At 35.7% G+C, this 26,139-nt stretch overlaps 6 protein-coding genes across 10 annotated transcripts; 4 read left to right on the plus strand and 2 right to left on the minus strand.

The window, feature by feature from the left end:
• LOC108663813 (probable disease resistance protein At1g58602) lies at positions 584-4,181 on the plus strand. Its single transcript, XM_018129455.1, has 2 exons — positions 584-3,694; positions 3,875-4,181. The coding sequence occupies exon 1, from the start codon at positions 868-870 to the stop codon at positions 3,634-3,636; it is 2,769 nt and encodes a 922-aa protein (XP_017984944.1). The 5' UTR covers positions 584-867; the 3' UTR covers positions 3,637-3,694; positions 3,875-4,181.
• Positions 5,387-8,341, plus strand: LOC18585960 (uncharacterized protein At1g04910). Its single transcript, XM_007009057.2, has 8 exons — positions 5,387-5,927; positions 6,248-6,320; positions 6,418-6,482; positions 6,560-6,648; positions 6,749-6,881; positions 6,964-7,196; positions 7,278-7,754; positions 7,842-8,341. The coding sequence occupies exons 1-8, from the start codon at positions 5,514-5,516 to the stop codon at positions 8,053-8,055; spliced, it is 1,698 nt and encodes a 565-aa protein (XP_007009119.2). The 5' UTR covers positions 5,387-5,513; the 3' UTR covers positions 8,056-8,341.
• On the plus strand, positions 8,703-10,835 carry LOC18585961 (immediate early response 3-interacting protein 1). Of its 2 annotated transcripts, XR_001929934.1 has the most exons (3): positions 8,703-8,813; positions 9,428-9,675; positions 10,565-10,835. XR_001929934.1 is itself a non-coding variant. In XM_018129563.1 (2 exons), exon 1 carries the CDS (start codon positions 9,431-9,433, stop codon positions 9,662-9,664), a length of 234 nt encoding a protein of 77 aa, XP_017985052.1. In that variant the 5' UTR covers positions 9,429-9,430; the 3' UTR covers positions 9,665-9,675; positions 10,565-10,835. The 2 variants fall into 2 exon arrangements, 1 of the variants encoding a protein (XP_017985052.1); XM_018129563.1 differs by lacking the exon at positions 8,703-8,813 and having other exon boundaries at positions 9,429-9,675.
• Positions 11,089-14,798, minus strand: LOC18585962 (proline transporter 1). Its single transcript, XM_007009059.2, has 7 exons — positions 14,444-14,798; positions 13,810-14,034; positions 13,610-13,704; positions 13,161-13,350; positions 12,482-12,606; positions 11,752-11,967; positions 11,089-11,653 (listed from the first exon to the last, which is right to left on the minus strand). The coding sequence occupies exons 1-7, from the start codon at positions 14,523-14,525 to the stop codon at positions 11,276-11,278; spliced, it is 1,311 nt and encodes a 436-aa protein (XP_007009121.1). The 5' UTR covers positions 14,526-14,798; the 3' UTR covers positions 11,089-11,275.
• On the plus strand, positions 17,770-20,899 carry LOC18585963 (inositol transporter 4). 4 transcript variants are annotated; one of them, XM_018129653.1, is made up of 8 exons: positions 17,770-17,937; positions 18,158-18,215; positions 18,383-18,558; positions 18,649-18,719; positions 18,834-19,169; positions 19,310-19,417; positions 19,528-20,130; positions 20,286-20,899. In XM_018129653.1, the coding sequence occupies exons 2-8, from the start codon at positions 18,205-18,207 to the stop codon at positions 20,757-20,759; spliced, it is 1,779 nt and encodes a 592-aa protein (XP_017985142.1). In that variant the 5' UTR covers positions 17,770-17,937; positions 18,158-18,204; the 3' UTR covers positions 20,760-20,899. The 4 variants fall into 4 exon arrangements, with proteins under 4 accessions (XP_017985142.1, XP_017985143.1, XP_007009122.2 ...); XM_018129654.1 differs by having other exon boundaries at positions 18,199-18,215; XM_007009060.2 differs by lacking the exon at positions 18,158-18,215.
• LOC18585964 (L-type lectin-domain containing receptor kinase S.4) lies at positions 22,367-23,434 on the minus strand. The gene has a single exon (XM_018128757.1). It carries the CDS (start codon positions 23,432-23,434, stop codon positions 22,367-22,369), a length of 1,068 nt encoding a protein of 355 aa, XP_017984246.1.

Genomic DNA, 26,139 nt, shown 5'->3' on the forward strand with positions numbered 1-26,139 from the left:
AACAATATATTAATGTATAAGAGTATTATTTAAAAAACTGATTCAATTGTTAATGACAAAGATAAGATTAATAATTATCATACTTGATTTATATTTTTTTTAACTGGATAAGTATAAGTATATTATATTTGTATATATACAAAAAAAATCAGGCCAACTTGTGTATGGTATTCAAGGGCAGGACTTCCACATTTGTTTTGTGTTATTGAAGCTTTGGGTTTCTGCTAATTTGTGCTGTAATTGAAGTAAATCTAAGGACTCTTGTCAGAGATGGAAGAAACAGAGACTTAAATTTTTACTTTTATTTTGTTGCCTTCTTAAAATTTCAGGATTGGGATATAAATCCACCCACCCACAGGGGAACACTAAAGTCAAGTGATGATGATTACATGTAGCTCCTGTTCCTATATGGGATTAAGCCAATTGGTTTTGTGGGACAAAGTTAGTGGACAAGAAAGTAAGGAAAAGAGATTCTTTCCCCCTTTGCTTTTCCTGTCTAATGTGTATGCAGCTAATGCTAATACATATTATTGTACAGAAACAGCAATGATAGAAGAAGAAGAAAACAGAGTATTGCTCTTGTTGGCTTCCTCCAGATTTCGTCTCGGTTTGACAAAAAACAGTAGGGGTTAAATCTTTTATGTCGGCCATATTATTGATCTCTTTTTCGTTTTCTTTTCTAAAAGAAGTGGGAGTATTCACACTGCAATAGCATATATTAGAAAATTGGTGGAAAAGAAGGTACAGGGAAAAGAGCTTTTGCTTATGTTAATATGGTTAAGTTATTTTCTCCTGCAAAACTCATTGACTTGCCCAATTAATCTGTCCACCCTGTAGCATTTCATCTGTCTTGCCTTTGAAAGAAGAATGGCAGAGGCTATCGTCTCGCTTGCCATTGAAAGAATTGCAGATTTACTCATTCATCATGAAGCCCTTTTCTTGAATGATGTGAGACAAGAAGTTGAGAGCCTAAAGGCTGAACTAGAGCGGATGAAGAGCTTCTTGAAAGATGTAGACCGTAAGCAGGAACAAGATGAACGTCTTCGCAATCGGGTGAGGGAAATCCGAGATCTTGCTTATGATGCTGAAGATATTATAGACTCTTATATTCCTAAAGTTGCACATCGAGCAGGCTTCCATGGGTTCATCAAGAGATTTACAACCCTTTTCATCACTCACAAAATAGGGAAGCAGGTCAAAGATATTCAAACCAAGCTTGGGGACATCTCGGAAACTCTTCCCGCTTATGGGATATCAGTAGAAGGAGAGGGCTCTAATTCTGCTGCTGAGATGCAGCGCCGGTTAAGAAGATCGTACCCACATGTTGAAGAAGATGATGTTGTCAGCTTGGAGGTTAGCACAAGGGATGTTATGGATCAATTAATGAAGAAAGAGGACAGAGTCCATGTTGTTTCCATAGTGGGCATGGGGGGCATAGGTAAGACCACTCTAGCGAAGAAAGTATATAACCACAATGATGTGAAAAAATATTTTGATTGTTGTGCTTGGGTTTTCATATCCCAACAATGCAAGCCAAGAGAGGTTCTCCATGGAGTCTTGATAAAGTTTCTGTCTCCTTCAATAAAAGACAGAGAGTTAATCGATAAACTCAAAGAAGATGAATTGGTTGAAAAGCTTTATGATGTCTTGAAAGATAAACGATATTTGGTGGTTTTTGATGATATATGGAGATGCGAGGATTGGGATAGCCTTAAACCTGCTTTTCCCAAAGGAAATGAGGGAAGCAAGCTCTTATTCACAACACGCAACAAGGAAGTTGCTATGATTGCTGATCCTCGTAGCTCGCCAATAGAGCTCCCACTTCTTACAGGCGATGAAAGTTGGACGCTTTTCAAAAGGAAAGCATTTTCGGAAAATAAGATGGAGTCTCATGCTTGTTCAAAAGAATTTGAGATGTTAGGAAAGGAGATGTTGAAGAAATGTGGAGGTTTACCTCTTGCAATTGTTGTATTGGGAGGCTTACTTGCAACAAAGAAGTCATGGAATGAGTGGGAGATGGTGCAAAAAAACATCAATGCTCACTTGAACAAGGTCCAACAACAAGAGTATGGTGGAGTTAATGGGATTTTGGCTTTAAGCTACAATGAGTTGCCCTTTCATTTAAAACCATGCTTTTTATATCTTGGTCATTATCCAGAAGATTCAGAGATTTCAAAGAAGGAATTAATTAGGTTATGGATTGCTGAAGGTTTTATTTCTCCATCATTGGAAGGAGGAGAAATGTTGATGGAGGATGTAGCTGAACAATACCTAGAAGAGCTAATAAATAGATGTTTGGTTCAAGTTAGCAGAAGGGGTCATAGAGGGACAAGTGTGAAAACATGTCGTATTCATGATCTCTTAAGAGACTTGTGTGTGTCAGAAGCTCAAGAGGAGAATTTCTTTCAAGTTATTCAACCACCGATGAATGGAAATGAGAATCGTTCTCTTGATCTAACCGTGGCGACAGTACCCAAGGTGCGTAGGATTGCTGTCTATCCTAATGAAAGGTATGTTTCCTTGAAGGGAAAATGTCTAAGCTTACGTTCTCTTTTACTCTTTCAAGATGAGGGATTGATAAGGCTACACATATCAAAATGCATTAATTTTAGATTCCTAAGAGTGTTGAAACTCTTGAGAAAGGACGATTCTTGGACTCTATCAAGTGAAATTGGTAATCTGTTTCATTTAAGGTACTTGGGTTTAAAATGTTATCAAGTGGTCTTGCCACATTCTATTGGCAAGTTGAAGAATTTACACACCTTATTTATCCAAGTGGTCCAGCCAGTGAAAATTCCTAGTGTCTTATCCAAGTTGCAACGCTTGAGGCATCTTGTACTAACCGACAATTGGAGAAACTGGCCGGTCAAATGGCCTGAAATAAAAAGGTGTTGCCAAGGAAATAGTTTAAAAAATATTGAAACTTTGAAGTACATAAGGATTAAGAATTGGACTGAAAACAATGCATTGCTCAAGTTGACAAATATTCGGAATTTAGGAATACAATTTGAGAGATCAGAAGACGTTGAGGCCATCCTAAAATCTCCTAGTTTTGGATTACACCGCCTTCGCTCATTGCACATGGCGCTACGGGGATCAATTCAATTTCCAGAATTGGAGCAACTTTCTCAATGTCATCACCTCTCCAAACTATTCTTACGTGGGCAGATACAAGAAGACCCAAAGTCAAGCCATCATGTTCTGGAATTTCTTCCAACAAACATTTGCAAGTTAACTTTGGAGGATTCGCGTATTAATGAGGATCCAATGCCTGCACTAGAAAAGCTGCCTTCTCTGAGGATTCTTAGCTTCAAGTTTTCATCATATACGGGGACTAAAATGTCTTGCTCTGTCAATGGGTTTCCTCAACTTGATTCTCTTGATATCTATGGATCAAATTTAGCAGAGTGGCAAATAGAAGAAGGGGCAATGCCCCGTCTTCGTAGTTTACATTTGGCTGCTGTTCCTGGCTTGAAGATGGTTCCAGAAGGGTTGAGGTATATCACTACTCTTCAGGAAATGTTTTTACGAAGGATGAACAGATCATTGGTAGAGAGGATTCAAGTTATAGATGGAAGGGAAGGAGAGGATTTTTATAAAGTGCGCCATGTACTCTCCATCCAAATTAGGAGCTAAACTGAATGACTAATGTTGGCAACCACAGAAAGCATCATCCTTGCCCAAAGCAGTTGTGGTGAGTTAGTAATTTCTACCATAAATCTCTTCTCTTTTCATTTGAGTCTACCCTTTCTATAATGAATTATGTCAGTTTGTTCATTGTTTTTGTTATTATTGTTATATTATCTATTACATTTCCCAAGTATTATTATCTTAGGACAATAAACATGAAAATCTATTTGGATTGACTTGGCAGGTCGGGGCTCCATTGCCCATCTTTCATGGGGTTTGGGCATTAACTTGTTGCAAGACAGCGCCACTGTAGCTGTCTAATTGTTATCTTTATGATGTTGTTTTCATTTATTTGGCACCGTGACTGAATTGTAGCAATCTGTATTCAGTGTTTTTTGATTTGAAATTTGTAGTTGTTGTTCTTGTGTTGTATGGTTTGATCTCTGTGTTCATGTTATTTGTGTAATACTCATTGGTGTCCTATCATCTATGTGAACGATGGCTTGTTATTCTTTTAATTCTCCAAAAGCTCAAAGCTCTGTCCTTGTTCATTCCTCTTCAAGACAGGCTTGCAGATAACCTGATGGTGAAAAATAGTAGTTCAAAGGTTGCAATTTCTGGGATTTCAAACCCAAATCCCAAGTTTTCTTGCATATTTCAACAACATTTTTGTAAATTTGCTGTCTTGAATTAGTTCCTATTTGTTCCACTCTCAATGAGACAGCAGGGGGGGGTTGGTGAAACTGGAAATTCTAAGAAAGTAGATGCTTGTTAACTCTATCTTGTTAGATATAGGGTTCTTACCTTATCAGATTACATATAGAAACAGCCTTTGCTTTTCTCTATCACAGGATATAAAAAGCATACTGCCAGTGAATAAAATAATTTTTCTTTTAAATATAGTAAATAGTTTTTTTATTCCTATTTAATTTACAAGAGATAAAGGTGATTAAATTTACCCGAATTATGAATTTAAACACTTTCTTTTTATGGAGAAAACTTTCGAAGACAAACCAACTAGGATCTTACACCATTCTTATATCAATTAGACCACTATATATATATATATATATATATATATATATATATTTATTTATTTATTTCTTAGCTTGCTTCTACATCTATTTTTCAACAGTAATAGAAATTTCATTACTCTAATGAATACTTCATGTCACAATAATAGAAATACCATAGCTTCATTTCATATTTCCTTTTTTCTCTTGGTTTTTATATCATCCAATGAATAACTTCAGACCACGATATGCCAGCTAGCTACTTATTATTTGCAATATAATCTAAACCATTATATCTTATACTAATTAAAAATTTCCAATTTATAGTGAAATTAATTGTTATAAGTCTTGATCTTGTCAATTTTTTTGTCTAATAAAAGTGTTATGATGGCAAAGGGAATCAAATTTCTAAGTATAGCTGGCTGAAGAAACAAGTTAACATAATATAGCAAACAATTAATTTAGAATAGCTAGGAAAATATAGTGAAGTAAACTTTGTTGATTAAAACATTAATATCTATATATAGTTGTCAAAATATAACACGTAAACTATATGGTATGATATATCATATATTTATATAATAAATCAAAATCTCATTCCCGGTTTTCGTCATTTCGACTTTAATTTGACTATTTATTAAAATTAAGCCCTTGGTTGAAGGTTTTTTTTTTTTTTTAAAAAAAAACAGCTAAATATCACCCACCATCACAAGCAAAGAGTTGGCTTCGCCTCATATTTCGCTTATGCTTCTAATACCATTGTTAACAATGGAAACCTTTGAACCCCCCACCAACAAACTGTTTTTCGTTTGTCAATAGTTTTCCAAGTCTTTTTTTTTTTTTTATGTTTTTTTCTTCTTTGTTACAGCCATGTTAACCCTTTCCATGTCAGGTTTAACCCATAACTCCTCGAAGGTATCTTCGAGGCTGTTGGGATTCGTGACGAGGAGGAGAGTTCTCGAGTCCGGGGAGGAGCAAGATGGCAACACCTTGCCGGTGAAAAACCCATCGTTTTTACGTCGGAAAGCGTTGTTTTTGCCGGAGCTTTTGAGGCCTGGGAGGAACTTTGGTCGGTGGATGTTTTGGGGTTTGCTGCTGCTAGGCTTCATGACGTTGCTCGCCAAGTTCGCCTTGGTGAACACTTTCCAGGACTTGAATATCGACGGGAGGAGATTGATTGCAACCAAGGTTGTGGAGAATTCCAGCAGTGCAAACAAAGTTGTGCAGGAAAGAGGTGGAAATGGTGGTGACTTCAAGGAGATATCCTCCCCAGAGAAGCTCTCGGTTAGATAGTTATATCTCTAGATTCTCTCTCTCTCTCTCTGTCTCTTGTTTTTTCATTATATAATTATAATCACAATTATTAATATTAATTAAATGGGGAATTGACCATAATTGAGTTACTTAATCTGCATTTGGATTTTTGATATGACTATATACAATCATATAGAATATATAATTGCAAACCAAAAGCTTGGTAGCATTAACTATCTTGCCCTGTTTGCTTATTTCAGGAAGTTCATCTGATTCTCTGATGACACTTCTTTTTACTTGTTTTTTGGTGAATTTTCTTGGGACCTCATATTCAATCTTTGCATTATCAGACTCCTGATATTTGGATCAAGCCCAACAGTGATTTCTACCATAAATGTGTTGACAGATCAAGTAATGAAATAAGTATGTTGAATGAATTGCTCTTTTCACCATTTTTCTTTGTTATCACTATTATTATTTGGCCAGTTTTTGTAATGCTAGCCTTTTTTACCTCTTTCAGAACCACCTTCAAATGGTTACATTCTTGTTCATTCCAACGGAGGATTGAATCAGATGAAAACTGGGGTAAGCTCCTAGTAATTTCCAAGTTCTTTTTTTTGGTTTCTTTTTTAATTTATCGATTAATATCAATCTACCTGCAGATCAGTGACATGGTTGCCATAGCAAAAATAATGAATGCTACTTTGGTTCTCCCTTCTTTAGATCACCATTCCTTTTGGACTGATTCGAGGTTGATTAGAATTCTTAACTAAAAATGTTTTTGGTTCATAGCAATGAGTACTATTACTAGCATGGAAGATGAATATCTCATTCAAGTAAATATTCTGCAGTGATTTTAAAGATATATTTGACTGGAAACACTTCATTCAATACCTGGAAGAGGATATCTGGGTTGTTGATCATCTCCCTCCTGCATTTGCATCCATCAAGCCTCTTCCACGACCCCCGGTTTCTTTCTCTAAGGCATGGAATCACAGTCCAAAACTTGTAGACAAATGTAACTTTGCTTATGTTCTGATATTGGATAAGCTATACTTTGATGCAGCCTAGTTATTACAGAGTTCAGATGTCTTCTTTGTTAAAAAAGCACAAGGTGATCAACTTTACCCACTCCGATTCCCGGCTGGCTAACAATGGCCTATCCAATCCTATCCAAAGGCTCCGCTGCCGAGCCATGTATGAGGCACTCAAGTTCACAGAAGATATTGAAAATCTTGCCATGAAGTTGGTTGAAAGGCTTAAGGATGGTGGCAGCCCTTACATTGCTCTTCATTTAAGGTACTTGAACTCGTTTTCCTGCTTCAAAGTTTGTTTTGTAATGGTTTGCTTTTGAATTGGCTAACTAGAAAGCATGTGCAGATATGAAAAGGACATGCTTGCTTTTACAGGCTGCAGTCACAATCTTACCAAAGCTGAAGATGAGGAGCTAAGGCAGTTGAGATACAGCGTACGTCATTGGAAGGAAAAAGAGATTAATAGTGAAGAAAGGAGACGGCAAGGGGTATGTCCGATGACCCCAAGAGAGGTAGCTGTGTTCCTTGAAGCAATCGGATATCCTTCGGATACAAAGATTTTCATCGTTGCAGGGAAGATTTATGGTCGGGATGGAGTTAAACCACTTAAAGAGAAGTATCCCAACATACTAACCCATTCAAATTTGGCAACAGAAGGGGAACTGATGCCTTTCAAGAACCACCAGAATCAGCTTGCTGCATTGGACTATATCGTAGCACTGGAGAGTGATGTCTTTGTTTTCACCTATGATGGGAACATGGCAAGGGCAGTCCAGGGCCATAGGAAGTATGAAGGTTTCCGGAAAACTATCAGCCCAGACAAGTATGTTTTAACGATTTAGTCACACCAAGAATCCATTTCTGTCAAATCATTATCACTAAAAACAGGTTTTTGCCGATATTGTTGCAGACTAAACTTCGTGAAATTGATTGATCGAATGGACAGAGGTGAAATATCTTGGGACGAGTTTGCTTCCAAGGTTAGGTTATTGCATGCTAACAGGACAGGAGGACCAGTTCCCAGAAGGCCTGGAAACTGCTCGAAAACAGAGGAAAGTTTCTATGCAAATCCATACCCTGGTTGCATCTGCCTAAAGCAAAGACGAAAAAGGAAAAAGTGTTAGAATTAGAAGATAAGATCAAGCTCAACTTGGAGCCAATGACAAGCAACCATTGCTGTTTTAAGTTTATCAACAGATACCCAATTGTACATAAAGAGAAATTTGATATGTTTGAGCTCAAGGGAGTCTGAGAATTTTTAACTTCTCTCATGCTTGAGCTGATTGAAGCAATGGAAGGCCTTAGTATTTAGAAAATTAGATCAGGAAATTAGCTATACAGTGTAAGTACAAAGTGAGGAATACCATTATTTGTTTGTTGTAAAATCGACTCTTGCACCCTATTTATATATTCAGAATATCTCAATTTAACATGTAAAATTTCTCTATCATTGTTCTTGTATCCTCTCTCACGTGTAAAAATAATGAACTTATCATATGAAAATTTCACAATAATAATTTCTATTCACACGTTAAAATAATAAATTTATAACAAAAAATATAACAACGGAAAGATAATACTGGCTTTCATATCATGTTAAATATTTTAAAGGAGTATCTAAAATCAATTGAGGGAATGGTTATTTTCTTGAAATATTAATGTTATATGAAATTATAAAAATTAATTAATTTTTATATTAAATAATTTGATTGTGATGCACTTTTATATTAGAAAATAATAACTTGGGCTCTGCCTAGCAATTGCAAAGGCCCATGAAGGCCTCCAATTAAGCACTTTCCATCTATTTTCAGTTTACAGTTGCAAAAGGTAAAGACCGAGCTCTCTCAATCTGCAACGATCAAACCTTTGACATCTTTTGCAGGTAACGTTAATTATTCTTCCGTTTTTTTTATTTTTCATTTATACTTTCCCTTTAATCATTTTGATTGTTTTCCTTTTTGTTGTCTAATATTTGACGATTTTCCTGATTCATGCATGTTTTTTTTTATCTGGGTTTTCTTTGTTCTTCCAAATTTCATAGATATTGAGTTGCTTTATATCTTTTTTTGTTTTCTATATTTAGCTAAATACGCATGATGGCTCTAGTTCACTCTAAATCCAACAAAGCATTGATTTTTCAAATGGGTTTTTAATTTTAAGTCCAAATTGGAATTCCTTTTATCTGGATTTGTGCGTTTAAACTCTTGTCCATAGCTTGTAGTTTCTAATATGGGTTTTGGTTAAATCCTTTAATTGTTATTATTTAATTGTAAATAAACCCCATTTTTTTATTGATGTTAAGTTTGCATTTTACTATTTCATTCTTGCTGAAACTGAAAATGCTGTAATGGGTTTTACTTATCCCGGCTTTGAATGTGTTTCAAGAATCTTTTTGTTATTTCTGTTTTGTTTGTCGAATTTGTGATTAAGAGGATTTTGCTTAACGTTTTGAAGTTGAGTTGTCTGAAGATTGACAGAAACCCTTTTGTCATGCAGAAAATGGGCTTGTGGACGATTTTGGAAGGGTTTTTGCTTCTTGCAAATGCTTTGGCAATATTAAATGAGGACCGTTTTCTTGCACCCAGAGGATGGAGTTTCACGGAATTCTCCGCAGGGCGGACGAAGTCATTTAAAGGGCAGCTTATTGGTCTCATTTACGCTACACAATACATGAGAGTTCCTCTCATATTACTCAATGCAATTTGCATTGTTGTAAAGTTAGTTTCTGGTTGATGCTATTCTAGGTGAGATGTTTATATCTATGACTAATAATTCGTTCAATTTTCTATTAGGTTCTCAATCCCAGCCCCATTGTTTTTTTTATGCATCTGAGAACATGCTTATTAGTGGGTGATACTTAGGGGTGGGGTTAGGCATCCCCTTTTTGTGGGTTTTGTTTTCTGATTCGACAAATTGACATGGGTTTGAAACATTAGGTGAGTGTGAAACACAAGCACTCTGGGCGTAAGCTAAAGTTGGAGATCTATTAGTTTGTTGACTGTAATGGTAAGAAAGGGAGACTCTTACATTAATTAGTCAGAGATTAGTAAGTAACTGGACGATGCTTTCAAAAGTTTCTCTAAGAATAAGTGTTCTAATAAAACCCTTTAATACTGCAAGTTCAATCATGTATTATATAATTCAAATGTTGAATAGGTTAGTTTTTCTCGATAGAGTACTATTCAAATCTGATTGCCAAGAGTTTTTTTTTTTTATCCTTTTTATATATTTAGTGCCTATTTTTCAAGCCATGATTTGTCTAGTTGAGCCGGAAAGGCCGAATTGGCCTTTCAAATATTTTTCCTGATGTGATAAATATCAATTCCTTTTACTGAAATACATAAGTAACAAGACCGATGATTTGAATTGGTTATCCATCGTAGAGAGAAGCAGCTTTTAGGGGGGAGTACAAGAGCATTTTCTCTTGGCCAACTACATTTGTACCTTCATGGTTTTCCATTGTTGTATGTTCATTTTCTTGTGGTTATTCTCTTACCTTTTCTCTCTTGAGCATGCCACAGATTGTACCCTTGTCAGCTATAAGGGGGATGCTCATTTGCTTTGAATTTTTAACTGTTGCCGCCATTCTTGATATTCTTGTAATGTGATTGCTTATCTGTTCTTTATTTGCAGAATTCATGATGTTGAACCAGAAAAAGAGAATTTGCAGAAGGTTCTGTGAAAGACAAAAGCATTCAGTTTAGAAATTAGCTGATAAAATCTTTTTGTATAATCAGTTGTTCTAAAGGTCGTTATCCTCATTTTTTAAAATCGAACTTTAGGTTTCGTGATGGGATTGTTGGGATTGTATCGAACTCAGGAATGTTACGGCTCAAGCATTTTGTTATATTGGGACAGCTTCTGTACCCTGTCATTTTGATATATATTGTGGCTGTTATTGGTATCGCCTTGCACCACTTAATTACTCCTCTTTGAACATTTGCAAAATTCTACTTGTCCATGTATCTTTGGACTCAGCATGCCACTCCATTTCTCAAAAGTCTGATGTATAGGGCTTTTACATCTGGAATGACATTTCAGTGCTGCTCCAGTTTATAATTTATGATATGGTAAATCTAAACCGAGGGTCCAAATTAAAAGAGAATCAAAAGCTGAAAGAACAAAAGAATAAAACAATAAAAGAGAAGAAATTTGGGTCAACAGTTGGTTGAATAAGGGGATGCAAGTTAAATGAATAGCTTATCAATCAATTCCTACATACTTGAGGCAAATGAGAAAGAAAATGGAAGAACGAACTATCATTCAGGGAATGCTAGTCTGAAATTGCTAACTATGTATAATAGAGATGTTATTCTTGGTAAATAGGATTTGACTTTGTAGATATCATAGATCAGCAAATACATGGTATTCTTTGGAATCCACAGCTATGAGCCTTAAAGCTGCAACTGCTGCTGCAATAGACATGAGGCTGAAGAAAGCAACATTGAGCCAATGCCAGAGCTTTTGGGAAGAAATCAGTTTGTTCTTCTTTGCCACTAGGTACATGTGGTTTGCTAGGATAAATGTTAGAGGGAAGGTGCTCAATGCCCCTGTAAGGCTCTCAAAATCGCCAAGGAATGGGAGAAGTGCCGACACCAGTGTACTGATAGCAAGGTAGCTACCTCTTGCTGCAATTCTGAAGCATAAGTTTTCAAATTTCAAGGCACTTCCTCTAATTCCAAACTTTGTGTCCAAATACTCATAAGTTGGACTTGCAAATATCTACAGCATCCAAGGAAGATAATCAGATTTCATGGAGCATTGCTAAAAATGGTTAATAATATTATTGAAAACCAGGAAACACACAGAAGAATACTTACATGCAAAGCAATGACCGATTGCAGGAAGGCGGAAATGTTAGCAGCTGCCTTCACCCAAACTGGGCCACTTACACTATTTAGCAAATATGTTGATGTTGAAGATCCATAAGCCCAGTAGCCAATAAAGGTAACAGCATACATCGGTAAAACTCCCATAGTGAACTGAAAGTACAAAGCTTTCAGCATGTTCTTCACAGCAGGCTCCCTCACTGTTGCCTGTTATGAGAACAATGTTTCAGAAGCAGAGACAAAATTAAATACAGAAAGACAGTAGTCAGAATAGTGAAGGAGATAAAATAAGGGGGGGAAAGGAATGAATGCAACATGGCCATGAATTCAACCTATGTCTTAGAAGGCAGAAACCAGAACAGGAAACAAACTTCAATGAGTGGGAAAGCAATGATTTTGACCAATTCCATAGGAATTCTTTTTAATGAGCAAGATTTAAATCTAGGAGCCACCCTAACCCAACCCATCTTTCCATTTGAGTGCCAACAGATATCCTCAAGACCCGTCTTCCCAGATGCATGCACTCAGAAGAGTGTTCTTCTCATCATTGGCACAAGCTACATGCAAAGATATAAACTTTTTCTGAAGTGCAAATACATTAAAGAATAAGGTTTTTCTGTGAAACTATGTCATAGAGGTAAGGAAGAAGTATCAAGGTTCTATGACTGTGCATTGGAAGGCAGAAGATTTACAGTTTACTCATTAGAATAATCTGACCCACCTGTATTTCTGGAAGCATTCCAGTATTAAATGCAAACACAAGATTTGCAGATGCTCCTATGGTTGTAAAAATTCTGCTGGTTGGTGTCCCTGGTATGCCATAATCTCTGGGTGGTGCCTTGATTCCTACAACAGCATGGACATCATTATTGCCATATAAATGCAGCAAAAACTATTAATTTGCATAAGCAATATTAGAACAACAAAAAAAGCACATCAGGGTTCCAAATTAAACTCGACTGAAACTAAATGAACTTTTTTTAGTTCATCAGGGTTCCAAAAAAAAAACCCAGCTAGTAGACATTCAACATAGTGGTTCCCACAGGATAACACTGACCTAAATAGGATAAAAGGTCAGTATTACTTTTCCCCTCTTGGAGAACCCACTTTTTAGAATTATGTAAAGCTGGCAAACTTAAATGCTGGTTTAGAGGCAGGTAACCCACCCAAACATCATGCCGCAATTAAATTGAGGCTTGAATTTTTATATGTACTTCACACAACAGAACCAAATTGCCAAAGGGCTTGAATATTTTCTCTACTTTGTAAGGAAGCTTCTCATTGACTAGGGGTCATTGCATATTAAGGCTTATTCTTTACAAGAATGTTTGTGTATCGGAAGAAAGTTTCAATCTGGTAAATAAAACACGACAGCATGAATATCAAATAATAGAACTTACCATCTTTAGCTGCCAACACGCATGCCACAATGATATATATCAGGCTCAGCACTGTTGAACATCCTAACCATATTCTTAAAGATGACAGATGGGGTGTTGCTATGGCAAACAGAATACAGACAGATCCAGCTATGGAAATAAAGTATGGAAGCTTCATGGTATGGTCATCCCTGAAAAGAATATAGCAAGCCTGCATTGCAAATTCATATGTTAAAGATTTTGGAAGAAACTTCAAGCAATTTTAACTCTGATATCTATGACCTTCATATAAATCATTAAACAGAGTTTGAATTGATATAGCAGATAACCATAGAAAAGGTAGGAATGTCAGAATAGCAGGCTATCAAATACTCTTTCAGATATTTTGCAACCCTTTTTCGCATTTACCTTTGACATAAAAAAGTAGATGTGACAAGAAACACAAGTGTATTTAGTCATTCTGGTCTTACCTTCAAAGCAGAACCACCCAAAATGAGATATCCAATGTTAATCATGAACAGATTGACATACTGCAATGCCCATGTAATAGAATAAGCTTTCCTACCTGTTGAAAAAAAATGCTAATCAAGCATAAATGAGATAAATAGTTACAACATTAAGATCCATACTAAATGAGATTCTACAATCTTCCTTTTACTTATGCTCATACCGTATATGTATGCTGCAAGATCTCTGTATCTGATATGCCGCCTTCCCCCAAATTCATGGAGCTTGGCAACAAGCATATTTGCATATAATGATAGAGCCGTGGCTAAAATTAAACCGACAACACCTCCTACCCAGCCAAGAGGGACCATGATGGTCCCAGAATATCCCAATACAAATACACTGTTAATACCAGTGGTCAAGACAAAACCTGCCTGGAACCATGAATCTGGAAACTCACCAAAAGGGTCAAATGAGCTCAAAAGGAAATCGCAACATCATCAGATGAAAAAACCACCCAAAGTTCAAAGTTTATAGAGAATTGGTTCCTGTTTACTTCACCATTATGGAATATGGATTCACAATTGGGCAAAAGCAAAATTAGAGAACCATGGAATACGTTTTCTCTATTCATTTAGCTTCATTTTACATAAACGAATTCAATAAGCCAACCATTACCATGCAGAATATAAGGAAAATAAATCCCAGAATTCAAAATAAACAATCTTTCACAATAAAGTGTTGCAGCATCAAAATATAAAATACAAAACAACAGAAAACAAAGGAGAAAACCCAGAAATTTCAAAAAGAAGAAGAAAAGAACAATCTTTCACAATAAAATGGCTAAAATAACATACCAGTACTAATTTGATGGGCAGTTTCAGGTACCTCAACAGCTACCTTATCATTCTCCACCTCATTTATATTCTCTGCTATCATGTCTGACTCTCTCTTTCTTCCCTCTCCCAGAAGGCCCTCTCTTTCCACTCCTTGGTCTCCCTCTTCTTCAAATATATTTATAAAAGCCAGAGTTTTTGTATTCTGATTCTAGCTCTATTTCTCTCTCTGGCTTTTCCCTGGAACTCAACGCGAAAAATCACCACAGCCAGCACGGAACCTCGTGTACCAATTATAGAAAATCTAGGTTCTTTTCAAAGAAGCAAACTGATGCCCCTCTTTACGCGCGTGTCATTAATGTTGAAGCTACTGCCTCCCTTGATTTTCCCATATATATGAAAAGACAGCGACAGCTTCCATTTTCTTGGATATGTTTAAAATTTTCTTAAAAACGGAATAAAATATTTTCTTTAATTGTGTTTTTACTGTTTCAATCGTTGATCAAGATTTTCTTGCTTTATGGTCATAACTACTCTAAAACCATGACAAGTTTCATCCTTCTGTAAATCTTTGATATTCCAATGGCATTGATCATTGATGACCGACATGGTCCAACGATGAAGAAGGGTGTGCGGAGATTGGGTTTTAAGTTTAGTTGACAAGTAAAGAATCCAACCACCCAGGAAAACTAGATTTTACTGTTTTTAAGAAACATCTGTTGGTCCTCCAAAGAAGCAAAACAACCATAGTTTCCTATCTCACGATCCAAACTTAAACCCACGTAAATCATGGATTCATGCATGTTTTCAATCTAAAAATATATGATAAAAAGTTTATATTTATATATTCAAGATTTTTTTATCCATCACATCAATAAAGATTTGAGTTTATTTTAATATTAAATATCATGACTCGAAATTTAAATTCAATTTCGTGCAAGTTGAACTTTAAAAATAAAATTTAAGTAAATTTATAAATCTTGAGTTTATGTTTTCAACTTAAAAAATAAATTTATTTTGATATCAAATGTCATGAATCGAAACTTAAATTCAATCTCATGTAATCTCAAACTATAAAATAGAATTTATTTAAATTTATAAATAATTGATCTATATTCTCAATTTTAAAAAAAACCTAATAGGTATTTGATAGATAATGAAAAATTTATATTTATATATTTAAAATTTATCTTATTTTTTACTAATATGAGATCCGTAATAAACTGATCTTTGAAAAAGCTAAACTCATTCTCACCCCATGTACTTTTGCTTCTTTTGTTCCTCTTCTAATTACAAAAGACTTCTTCTTGATCATGGCTTTAACAAATCGGGGAGGTTGGATTCCACATATTTTTTGTTTTCATTTAAAATAAAAAATTTAAATATTAATTTTTAATCATGTCAATAAATATCTTGTGACGCCAAAAAATATTATGTGAACTAAAGTTTGTGACATTCCACAATCTTTTCCATCTTTTTTAGTAAATACTAATAAAATTTCAATTGGTTCGATTTAACTTAACTCGAATGGTAAGAGATGAGATCTATCTTATTTGGGTAAATTATTATAATATTTTTTTGTTGACTTTGCAATTTTTTTAATATCATATTTTATCATAAGGGTATAAAAAGAGTATAAATTGATGAAAAGAGGAATTTTTATCTAAAGGGAGCACTTAGCATTGTAGACCCAAGGACCAAATTCCAGTGCTTCCTAGTAGTTTCCTACCATTCATTTATGGTCATTGTCCTTGATTATTAAAATAAATAAATAATTAGGCAAAAAATTATAATAATTAATAGATTTTTGGTGCAATTTCTTCATCTTTTAGTCATAAATATATCCTCCCATCTTTTCTAGTAAGCATTAATAAATATTTCAATTGGTTCAAGTTCGGTTTAACTTAAATCGAAACGAGATCGTAATTTTAATTTTCTACCTCATAAAATTTCTTATCTTATCGTAAAATCATAGAATAAAAAAGAGTCCCAACCCATAAGAAAAGCTCTTTATTCATTACAAATTGATGGGAGGAGGAGTTTCATCGTGTACAAATTGTGTAGCATATCTTCTTTATTATTATTTATTTGTAGACCCCAAAGAATAAAACCTAAGAATTCCTAACCGTTCATATTTGGAGACTCTATACCCCTTATTCCCACTAATTATTATTAACATTGAAAAAAGGGGAATTAAACCACTTTTAATCAAAAGGAATCATCAGCCAATTTTGTTCATGATTTTCAGTTATGAAAAAAGGTAGATATTATTCTGCCTAGTTGCTTTCATGATTTAGGGTTTGAAACTTGGAATCAAAGGGTGGAATTGTTCATTTGACTAATGAAATAATTAGTCATTTGGGAATACATCAAAGTGAGTGTAGCTTTTAAGAAGAATATTCTTGACATTTACATTCCTTTAATTAATTATTTCATCGAATTAAATATTACATAAAAAATAAAAAAATCATCTTACGTTACGTAATTTAAATTGATTTAATTTGTGGGTTTTGTCCAAAGAATAGGAGAAGATAGGTAGAGGATATTTATTTGCAGTCAAATGAAGCATGCAAGAAAAGGGAAAAGGGGAAAAGGGAAAGGTACCAAACAAAGAAATAACCTTTTGGACTTTCATGCAAGAGCAACTATCAATGGTGTATTTATGGTTAGGCTGTCAGCATCAATTTCAATTTAAGTGTGTATTATCAAAACAAACAAAAAAAGTAGTTTGATAGCATCAATTTTTTTAGATTTGATACACGTAAGCATCATCGGTCATTATTTTTTTCAAAAAATTAATTTATTAGAACATATTAATGTTCATGTTTATAATCAAAGATTTTTATTTTACTTATCCGATGTGAAATATTATAACAATCTCTTTATCACGAAATCATTATTCACTTTTTAAGAATCGAATAACTTAATTTTTAATTTGGGTAACACAATCAAATGGGCCACTCTCACTAAGCTTAGAAACAAATTTAAGCCCAAGAGTTGAGCATTGGGGCCAGACGACAATGGCATTTTTGCATTTCACTGTGGTAAACCAGAATGCAAAGATCCAATCAATGGGAAGTAACAAAGGAACCAAAGGCAAATAAATTATATATAGTTCATCTTTGCATTCTTGAAATCCTATATTTTAAGTAATTATTCAAAGAAAATAATTATAACTTTAAAAGATCCTATTATTCCTATAGTAAAGTCAATGAAGAAGTTTAATTGAACCCACCATCTTAATTAATCACTGATTTTTTATCCCATTTATTAATTTATTTATTTTTGGATAATACAAAGTTAACATCAACTTGGGACTTTTCAGTGTCAGGCTTTCATATGGGAACTCGAAATACTACTCAACTAGGAATTAGATTCTTTACAATGCCTGGAATTTAGTCCATTAGCCATAGATAACCTCTGCATGCAAATGAGTTTGGTTATGAGGATAAGAGTCTGAGAAAGATAGCATTGGTGTTTCCAAAGGCATTGTCGATTTGGTTCTGTTCTTTCAGGTTTTGTTTATAACTTCAATGTTTTTGTTCTTTTGAAGCAAAGTTTCTTAGCAATGATTTTTCCTTTTTTTTTTTTGTGTTTTTTTCTGGTTGTGGGTGTTTTTGGCTTCTTTGGTTTTTCACGAGAATGATTAAAGTTTTTGCATTCTTTGCCTTTCTAATGGAGTTTGCATGGACGAGAATGATCAATCTAATGCCTCTTTTTTGGTTTTCTCTCAAGTTTTCTGAACTTTCTTTGCTTGGCATTGTGGTCTGGTGCAGATTTTGATGTATGATAGATAAATTTTACTGTTGGGAAGTTATGTTGTGTAATGTGGATTGAGCAGCATTATGTTATTCATCCATGATTTGTATCAATTAGGAAAGCTTTGATCTGGAGCTGAACAAGTTAGTGGATCTTAGATTCAAACTCTAAACTTTTCTGTTGCTGTTTTTTCTCTTGCAGGTTGCTTTTGAACTTGGCATCAAGGTTCACAGCAGAGAAAATGGTGGAAGGTGGTGTCAAAAAAGCAGACAAGACAGAGTTCACTGAGTGCTGGAGGACAACATGGAAGACCCCTTACATTATGAGGCTTGCGCTGTCAGCTGGGATTGGAGGCCTCCTGTTTGGTTATGACACAGGTAACATGAGGTCTATTATACAGAATTAATGATCTTTAGTCATACACTTAGAATTATGTTGATTAAATTGTAACCATTGTTGGTATACAGGAGTGATTTCTGGTGCCTTGCTCTATATCCGCGAGGACTTCCAACAAGTTGACAGGAAAACATGGTTACAGGTTAGATACTGATTCATGTTAACGAAAAAGCAGCAGGTAGAAAGAAAAGACTGTTCATCACCATTGCTGGTTTTCCCTTGCTGATTCAATGTTTTATGATGTGTTGATTTGCAGGAAACCATTGTGAGTATGGCAGTAGCAGGTGCCATTGCTGGTGCTGCGTTTGGAGGATGGGTAAACGACAGGTTTGGCAGGAAAAAATCAATTTTGGGTGCTGATGTGCTATTTGCTGTGGGTGCCATAATTATGGCTGTAGCTCAAGCTCCCTGGATAATTATTCTTGGAAGGTTTTTCGTTGGGTTAGGAGTTGGCATGGCTTCAATGACTGCTCCTCTTTATATTTCAGAAGCTTCCCCTGCTCGAATTCGAGGTGCACTAGTTAGCACAAATGGTTTGCTAATTACAGGAGGGCAGTTTCTGTCTTACCTTATCAATCTGGCCTTCACTAAGGTAAGCACTGTAATCACTTTGAAAATTATCTTTTCTTATCATTTGAAGTTTAAGTACATTGGAAGGTTTGATTGAACAGTCTATGCAGTTTCTCCAGTGGAAAACATTAATACCCAATTTACTGTGAAATTGTGTATCAGACTAGTTGGACTTGGCGTTGGATGCTTGGAATCGCCGCTGTTCCAGCCTTGGTTCAATTCATCTTGATGCTATCCCTTCCTGAGTCTCCTAGATGGCTTTACAGACAGGTCAAAACCTTTCCCCTAATTGATGCAATCTTGAAACTTTTGTTAAAGGAATTGTTGCTAAGTTTGTATAAAATTATAATAATAATAATATCGATTTTTATTATGTTCAGGACAAGGTAGAAGAAGCCAGGTCCATCCTAGAGAGAATATTTCCTGCTAATGAAGTTGATGATGAGATGAATGCCTTGAAGCTCTCTGTTGAAGCAGAACAAGCTGATGAGCATGCCATTGGGGATGGTCTGATACAAAAGGTGAAGGGTGCTTTGAGCAATGTTGTAGTCCGAAGGGGACTCTATGCTGGTATCACTGTTCAGGTGGCTCAGCAGTTCTCAGGCATCAATACCGTGATGTATTACAGCCCAACAATAGTTCAGTTTGCTGGATTTGCTTCAAAAAAGACAGCACTGGCGCTTTCTCTGATTACTTCTGGTCTTAATGCTGTTGGCTCTATCGTCAGTATGACTTTTGTTGACAGATATGGGAGGAGGAGGTTGATGCTTATTTCTATGGCTGCAATCATCCTTTGCCTTGTGACGTTATCGTTTGTGTTCCTTGAAGCTGCCAACCATGCTCCCAAAATCAACCAGTTAGACACCAACTTTCCTACCAATGCTACATGTCCTAGTTATTTGTCAGCTCCTAAACCCTCATCATGGAACTGCATGTATTGCTTGAAAGCTGGTTGTGGCTTCTGCGCTAATGGGGCAAATGAGGCAAGTATACTTACCTTTTTCGGTCATTGATTAATCCGAATTTAATATAATTTATATCATTTCCGTTGGTTGAATCTTGGTTAAATTAGTATCAGGATACCTTTCTTAACTGCATAACATTTTATATTGATTGCTATTAAACATCTTTTGTTCAGTACTCTCCTGGAACATGCCTGGAATTCAGCACAGACCTAAGGGATTCATGCCGCGGACAACATCGTACTTGGTTCAAGGATGGTTGCCCAAGCAAATTTGGATTCCTGGCAGTCGTTCTTCTAGGACTTTACATCATTTCCTACTCACCTGGAATGGGAACTGTCCCATGGATTGTCAACTCTGAGATTTACCCACTGAGGTATAGAGGCATTGGTGGAGGGCTGGCTGCTGTTTCTAACTGGATCTCCAATCTCATTGTTAGTGAGACATTCTTATCCCTGACGAAAGCTCTTGGTTCCGCTGGCACCTTTGGCCTGTTTGCCGGAATTTGTTTCATTACATTGATTTTCATCTACTGCTTAGTACCTGAGACCAAAGGGCTGCAAATCGAGGAGGTTGAGCAGATGTTAAAGACTGGTTACAAGCCGAAACTATTAAGGGGCAAGTCAAAGGGTGACATCCAGTCTGCCTAAGCTCGTGTTTAGTTGGCAAGAACATATACTTTGTTTTACATACCTAATATGACAATTTTGTGATTGTATAATCATAAAGAAATATGGTTTTTTTTGTAAAATTATATAAATTTAAGCGATGTGATTAAGAGACTGTTTAACGATAGGTGTTCTTCTGCAATTAGTTCATGTTTTAGCCATAAGAAGTATTCTGCTGAATTATTTTAACAGATCAGTAATTATCTCAGATATTGGCAGAAGTTCTGAAATCCAGCAGGCTAGAAGGAAGAGGATAAACAACTTATCCTCTGTTCTATAATATAATCTCTTCTCTATGTATAAAGCTTAATCAGTAGATTGAAAAGGAAACAAGAGTTTTCACCATTTAACAAGAAAGAAGCAAGATTTCAGCCCTTATCAATGGAGGTAGTATGGGCATTGTTGAAAGAATAAAGGGACAGTGAAAAGAAATGGAAAAAGTAGAAAGGGGAACAAATAGATTCTTCTGTAATCCAATGAAGCAAGCCAAAAAAAGAAATGCTAGGGGTGCATGAGAAGCAAGTGAAATAAGAGCATTAAGCATATAAAATTTCATTAATCCTTGGGACTAAACAGCCCTTTACCAGTGTCTTTGTTGTCAAACTGTCAGCATCAAAATTTCAATCTAATATGATCAATTTGGACTGATAACAAGGTTGAGTTATACATGGGAGGAGGATACAATCATATAGCATTAGTTAGAGAACCGATCCTCTGTTTAATCCTACCACAACTCCAAGAAGATTGGAGAAGGGGAAGTGTAGAGTTGTACTTCCTTATGCAAATATATAAAATCAGAGTTATAAGGGAGTCTAAAGAACAGTGCGTGCAAACAAAGTCATGCTTCCACAAATCCAAATTAAGAGTCTACAATCAGATCCAGAAACCTGATAAAGCACCTTGATAGCAGTGATGCATTATTAAGGATGTATTCACATTAGCTGGCAGAACTAAGCATGCATTAATGAAAGATTGGAATGCATATACCAATGATAATGAAAGGTGATTATGGAAAAGTCAGAAAAAAGATTAATAAGGTTTCGTAAAACAGCACTTTTTATATAGATTCAGTACTAGAAAGGCCATGGTCTGTGGGAAGGGTTGGCGGGGGGGGGGGGGGGGGGTGGGGCTGAGGTAAGATGATTTAACAGGCTTAGCAAAGCTAAAACACAATCAATTCAGATGAACTATATGCTTATGGTTTGACTACTGGCAACCTTGTCAATAAGATTATGTGCTATCACAAGAAGCATTTCTTCATATTGCTGAACTTTTGCTGATATTTCTTGAATTTCGAAGAAGCATATAAAAGATACACCTTAAGTCTAAGCAACAGATCTTTGCAATTTGAAAAATATACCATATGCCTTAGATCTGAGCAACAAAATTGCTATTAGTGGCATTAAGGGTTACACTTATATGTCTTAAAATGGTTTTCATACATCAGAATGTGCTACAGTGAAAACAGGACTACAATGCATTACAGCTACATAAAACAATGCACAAAAACAAAATACAATGTTTGTCGCATATAAGTTAGTAAGAACAACAACAGAAAATTCACATCCTAACATAATAAGCTCCATCTTCTAATCCTTATCACCTTGATCATCCTTCTCCACAATCACATTGACCTTCTCATACCTGAAATCGTCAGGACCTGCTTGACACTCAACCGGGAATACTGTGTGCCTATTAACCATAATTGCCCACATAAACAGCATCACAAAAGCCAACAAGGCTCCACAGCCGGTATTAAAAATCAACCCAGCTAAAATTGTCAAAGCACAAAACTTACTCCTTTCAGCTCTAAATTCCTGACTATCCTTATCCACATAACCTCGTGGATCCGCAGGCAATGAATGCATCCAACTAGAAACATCCCTTACCCTAAATCTCCATGAATAAACATTGCTACTACTCTGTGAAGATTCCTCATTGGTTGTTGATATTATACCAACAAAAACATCCTCATTACCCCACATTTCAAACAAATCAATACGGTATGCTAGAATTGGAGTGAAAGGCCTCTTGTCATTCAATTTACTCAATCTAACTTGTAAAAGTTTGGAGCTTGAATCATAATCAACCCAGGATTTCAATATCTCCCCATTGTTTAACACCAAATTCAGAGATGACAAATTGCTAACTTTAACAGATTCAAGACTTCCAACATCAATTCCTACATGATTTGCATTCAAGTCACCAACTTTATCATCTTTCTTTGTATCAAATTCAATACCCAGGAACCTATTTTCACCAAAAAGGCCAAAATACCCTTGATCCTGAAACCTTGTCTGAAAACCATTAGGAATAAGAACAAAAGCTAAGCCATCACCGTTACCAGGAGACAAAGAAAAGGAAAACTCAGCTGCAAACGACGTCGGCCTACCCACATTCCTTTCGTCGGCGAACTTGAAGGGCTTGTCCAGCAACAAAAGTCCAGAACTTGGCGCGTGAGGCCCCGTGAGCCGAACATGGGAGCCTCCATCTTCAACCCTGGCATCACCAAAGAGGGAAATGTGGGGACTAAAGCTTGGGTTGTTATCAAGGGCTTGTTGGGCAAATGAGCAAATGGGTTTTGCTGCAAGGAATAGAAAGATGAAGATTTGGAGATTGAAAGAGAAAGTGTTGCTGTTAATGGAAAATGTAGCCATTTTTTGATTCTTCTCTTTTTTGCAGGTTTTTGCCGGTTTTTGGGAAGGGTTGGTGTGAGGGTCAGCTTCCAGGGGCTCCAAATCAGAAGGGTTTCAAAGGATGGCAGTTGGCAAAGGATCCATTTTTGGGTTATGGGAAGTGCTTTGGACAACTAAATTTTGGTTTATTTACCCAAATAATTTTGTTTAGGGTCAGTTTAGAAATTGGGTGTAATATTTTTTATTAATATTTAATATATAAGATTCCTTTTTATTGATTTTTTAATTTGCGTTATTCATTTTTTATATAAGAAAAATAAAAAGACAAAAGCATCATTTCAAAGGAAACTAATAATTCCCTAGATCAAATATATGTAAAAAGATAAAAAAAGCAGCCATTGAAAGCATTTATTTTTAGGTTCATATTCGGTACAATCTGATCAATGTGCATATTTTGACTAAATTAATTATTCTAGTTCCTTTTTATTTGATTAAATCCTGTACATATATATATGTAATAAATTGGATAAAGTGATGTATATAGGTATAGATATTTGTATTATACTATGTCCTTTTTATTCCTTGTTATGATTTAAGTCAAGTATTTGACTAAATCTTTCATGTTACTTTTGTTTTTTTAAGTCAAGGGTGTGAAGATAGGTGCATGCTGGAACTGAGATCTTTTAACAGCAACTGTTAAAAGAAAAACTTCCAAAGAAACCATTTTGACTTGCAATTTTGAAGGGTGGGGAGGTTGAAAAATCTTCAGACCATCAAAGAAAGAACCAAAGATGTGCAGACTCAGCTTCCATGGACTGATGCTCTTCCACTCTGGCAAAGATAGCCGTAGCAACTGTAGCTGGTGGCCTTTTCCCAATACTGCTGTTCATCATTGTCATTGTCCAAAAAAAAAAAAAAAAACTTGGCCCTGCTCATAAAGCTATATATGGTCTTTTGTTAGTATTGTAAATGCCAAGCTTATGTTTTAATTGTGTCCTGCTGCTGCCATGCCAGCTGCAAACACTCCAAAGAACATTTACTGAAGGGTGTTTCAGAAAACAGTTGCAGATACATTCCAAACTCTGAAAATTTCTGTAGAAAAAAAAAACCAGTAACCCAAATGGGTCAAGCTGATAATTTTCCTGTCCAATTAAGTTTCTTACATAATCTTTGTTTTTCTTTTTTCATTTTTTTCCCCTCTTGAATCCAATGGACAGAATCCAAGGGAGGTAAGGTAAGTGAATTGAAGAAGCTTGGACTTGTTGCTTCTCACCCCTCAAAAGACTAGGTACCCCACATCTATCCACTAGGCAAATAAGACCTATGGTCATTATTTTGATGGTATTTATATACTTGCTGATAACCAGTTTCCATCGATGTTGCTGTGTTTAATTATTGAAGTTCGTGAAGCTGATATGTCTTCAATAATTTAAGTTTGTGAAGCTGATATATCCCAACTTTTCAATGGATTGAAAGTGCTAAGAGGACTGAAGTGGGGAAGACATGGGTGCTGTTAGACAAATAGGATGATCCTTTTTCCGGAGCTCCTTTGATTGAGAAAGTTCATTGGAGAGGAAGCAAAGTAGAACTCAGTGGAATACAACTGATCAGCGGTTGCAAATGCTGCAAAATATGATAAATCTGCTTGAAAAGGACTTTGCAGATCCTATATATCGAAGGCACCATTGGAATACCCTCTACCTTCCATGTATCATTCTTCATTATTTGATGAAGAATTCACGTGCAGTACTGATATATACTATCTTAATTTGGGATAGCATGTCGGACAGGGTACTTTTTTGACAATATTTTACGCTTAATTTGAGGATGTTAGTGTCAGACCACGAGTGTGTTAGAGTGAAGTGAAGAGTCCGTGCATGCAGCATAGCTGCTATATAGCTTGGTAAACTATATAGATAGACGATGGGGCTTAATTTAGTAGGCATCTACTATATAGCCATAGGCATTGCCAGATTGCCAATATCTGTGGTGGGTGCCTGCCTGCCTGGTTGACTAGAAAGACGAAGGCCTTCCATCTGAAGATCTTTTCAGAAACATAATTACAGACAGAACACATGTTTTCAAACAAACCTTGTGGACCATTTAGTTACATCCTTGCTGAAATCCTACCCAACACTTCATAAAATCTGAAATTTTTTGATACAAGAACAGAAATAGAAGATAACTCAAGCTCTCGCATTCTTTTGACAGTTATATGTGATCATATGGAACAGAGAATTTTTCTTATAATTAACTACACACGTGTGTCGAGAAGAAATTATGTATATACTGATCAGTGTTATAGTTTTTCCTTTTTTTTTATGCTACCAATAATTCATTGGAAGATGGAATACACGACATTTATGGAAGGAAGCTGGTTTCTGTCTTGTATAATATAAAAGCTCCCTCATTATGGAGGTAGCTAGGCAGTCAATTTCTCCTGTCATGAATTGTTCTGCTGGGTCATAAGATTCTTGTATCTGTCTCCATGCTTGCATTTTTGTCTTCTCAGTCCTTTGAGCTTAAAGCCTGAAGGGATACCGCCCCATTTCCAGGTGCTGAGAGCCACCATGTTCCCTCCTATCTGAATATGTATGTTTTTTTTGACAGACTTTCTAGCAAAAGTATACCAAATATTGGGGTCAGACAGAGAGAAGTCATAAAATTTTAGACTCTATATCCAAAGGCCTCTAGTTGAGGCCTTACTTAATATAAGATAAGATTTG

The sequence above is a fragment of the Theobroma cacao genome, chromosome 10 (genome assembly GCF_000208745.1).
Source record: "Theobroma cacao cultivar B97-61/B2 chromosome 10, Criollo_cocoa_genome_V2, whole genome shotgun sequence".
Taxonomy (NCBI): Eukaryota; Viridiplantae; Streptophyta; class Magnoliopsida; order Malvales; family Malvaceae; genus Theobroma; species Theobroma cacao.

Coding starts and splice junctions, on each gene's coding strand:
- LOC18585963 (XM_018129653.1), top strand. Junction 18,559..18,648: donor CCTGTTTGGTTATGACACAG/GTAACATGAGGT, acceptor GTTGGTATACAG/GAGTGATTTCTGGTGCCTTG. Junction 19,418..19,527: donor CTAGATGGCTTTACAGACAG/GTCAAAACCTTT, acceptor TATTATGTTCAG/GACAAGGTAGAAGAAGCCAG.
- LOC18585964 (XM_018128757.1), bottom strand. CDS start 23,434: ATGGCTACATTTTCCATTAACAGCAACACTTTCTCTTTCAATCTCCAA.
- LOC18585960 (XM_007009057.2), top strand. CDS start 5,514: ATGTTAACCCTTTCCATGTCAGGTTTAACCCATAACTCCTCGAAGGTA. Junction 5,928..6,247: donor CCTCCCCAGAGAAGCTCTCG/GTTAGATAGTTA, acceptor TTGCATTATCAG/ACTCCTGATATTTGGATCAA. Junction 7,755..7,841: donor AAAACTATCAGCCCAGACAA/GTATGTTTTAAC, acceptor ATATTGTTGCAG/ACTAAACTTCGTGAAATTGA.
- LOC108663813 (XM_018129455.1), top strand. CDS start 868: ATGGCAGAGGCTATCGTCTCGCTTGCCATTGAAAGAATTGCAGATTTA.
- LOC18585961 (XM_018129563.1), top strand. CDS start 9,431: ATGGGCTTGTGGACGATTTTGGAAGGGTTTTTGCTTCTTGCAAATGCT.
- LOC18585962 (XM_007009059.2), bottom strand. CDS start 14,525: ATGATAGCAGAGAATATAAATGAGGTGGAGAATGATAAGGTAGCTGTT. Junction 14,035..14,443: donor TGCCCATCAAATTAGTACTG/GTATGTTATTTT, acceptor GTGAGTTTCCAG/ATTCATGGTTCCAGGCAGGT. Junction 13,705..13,809: donor TCTTGCAGCATACATATACG/GTATGAGCATAA, acceptor TTTTTTCAACAG/GTAGGAAAGCTTATTCTATT.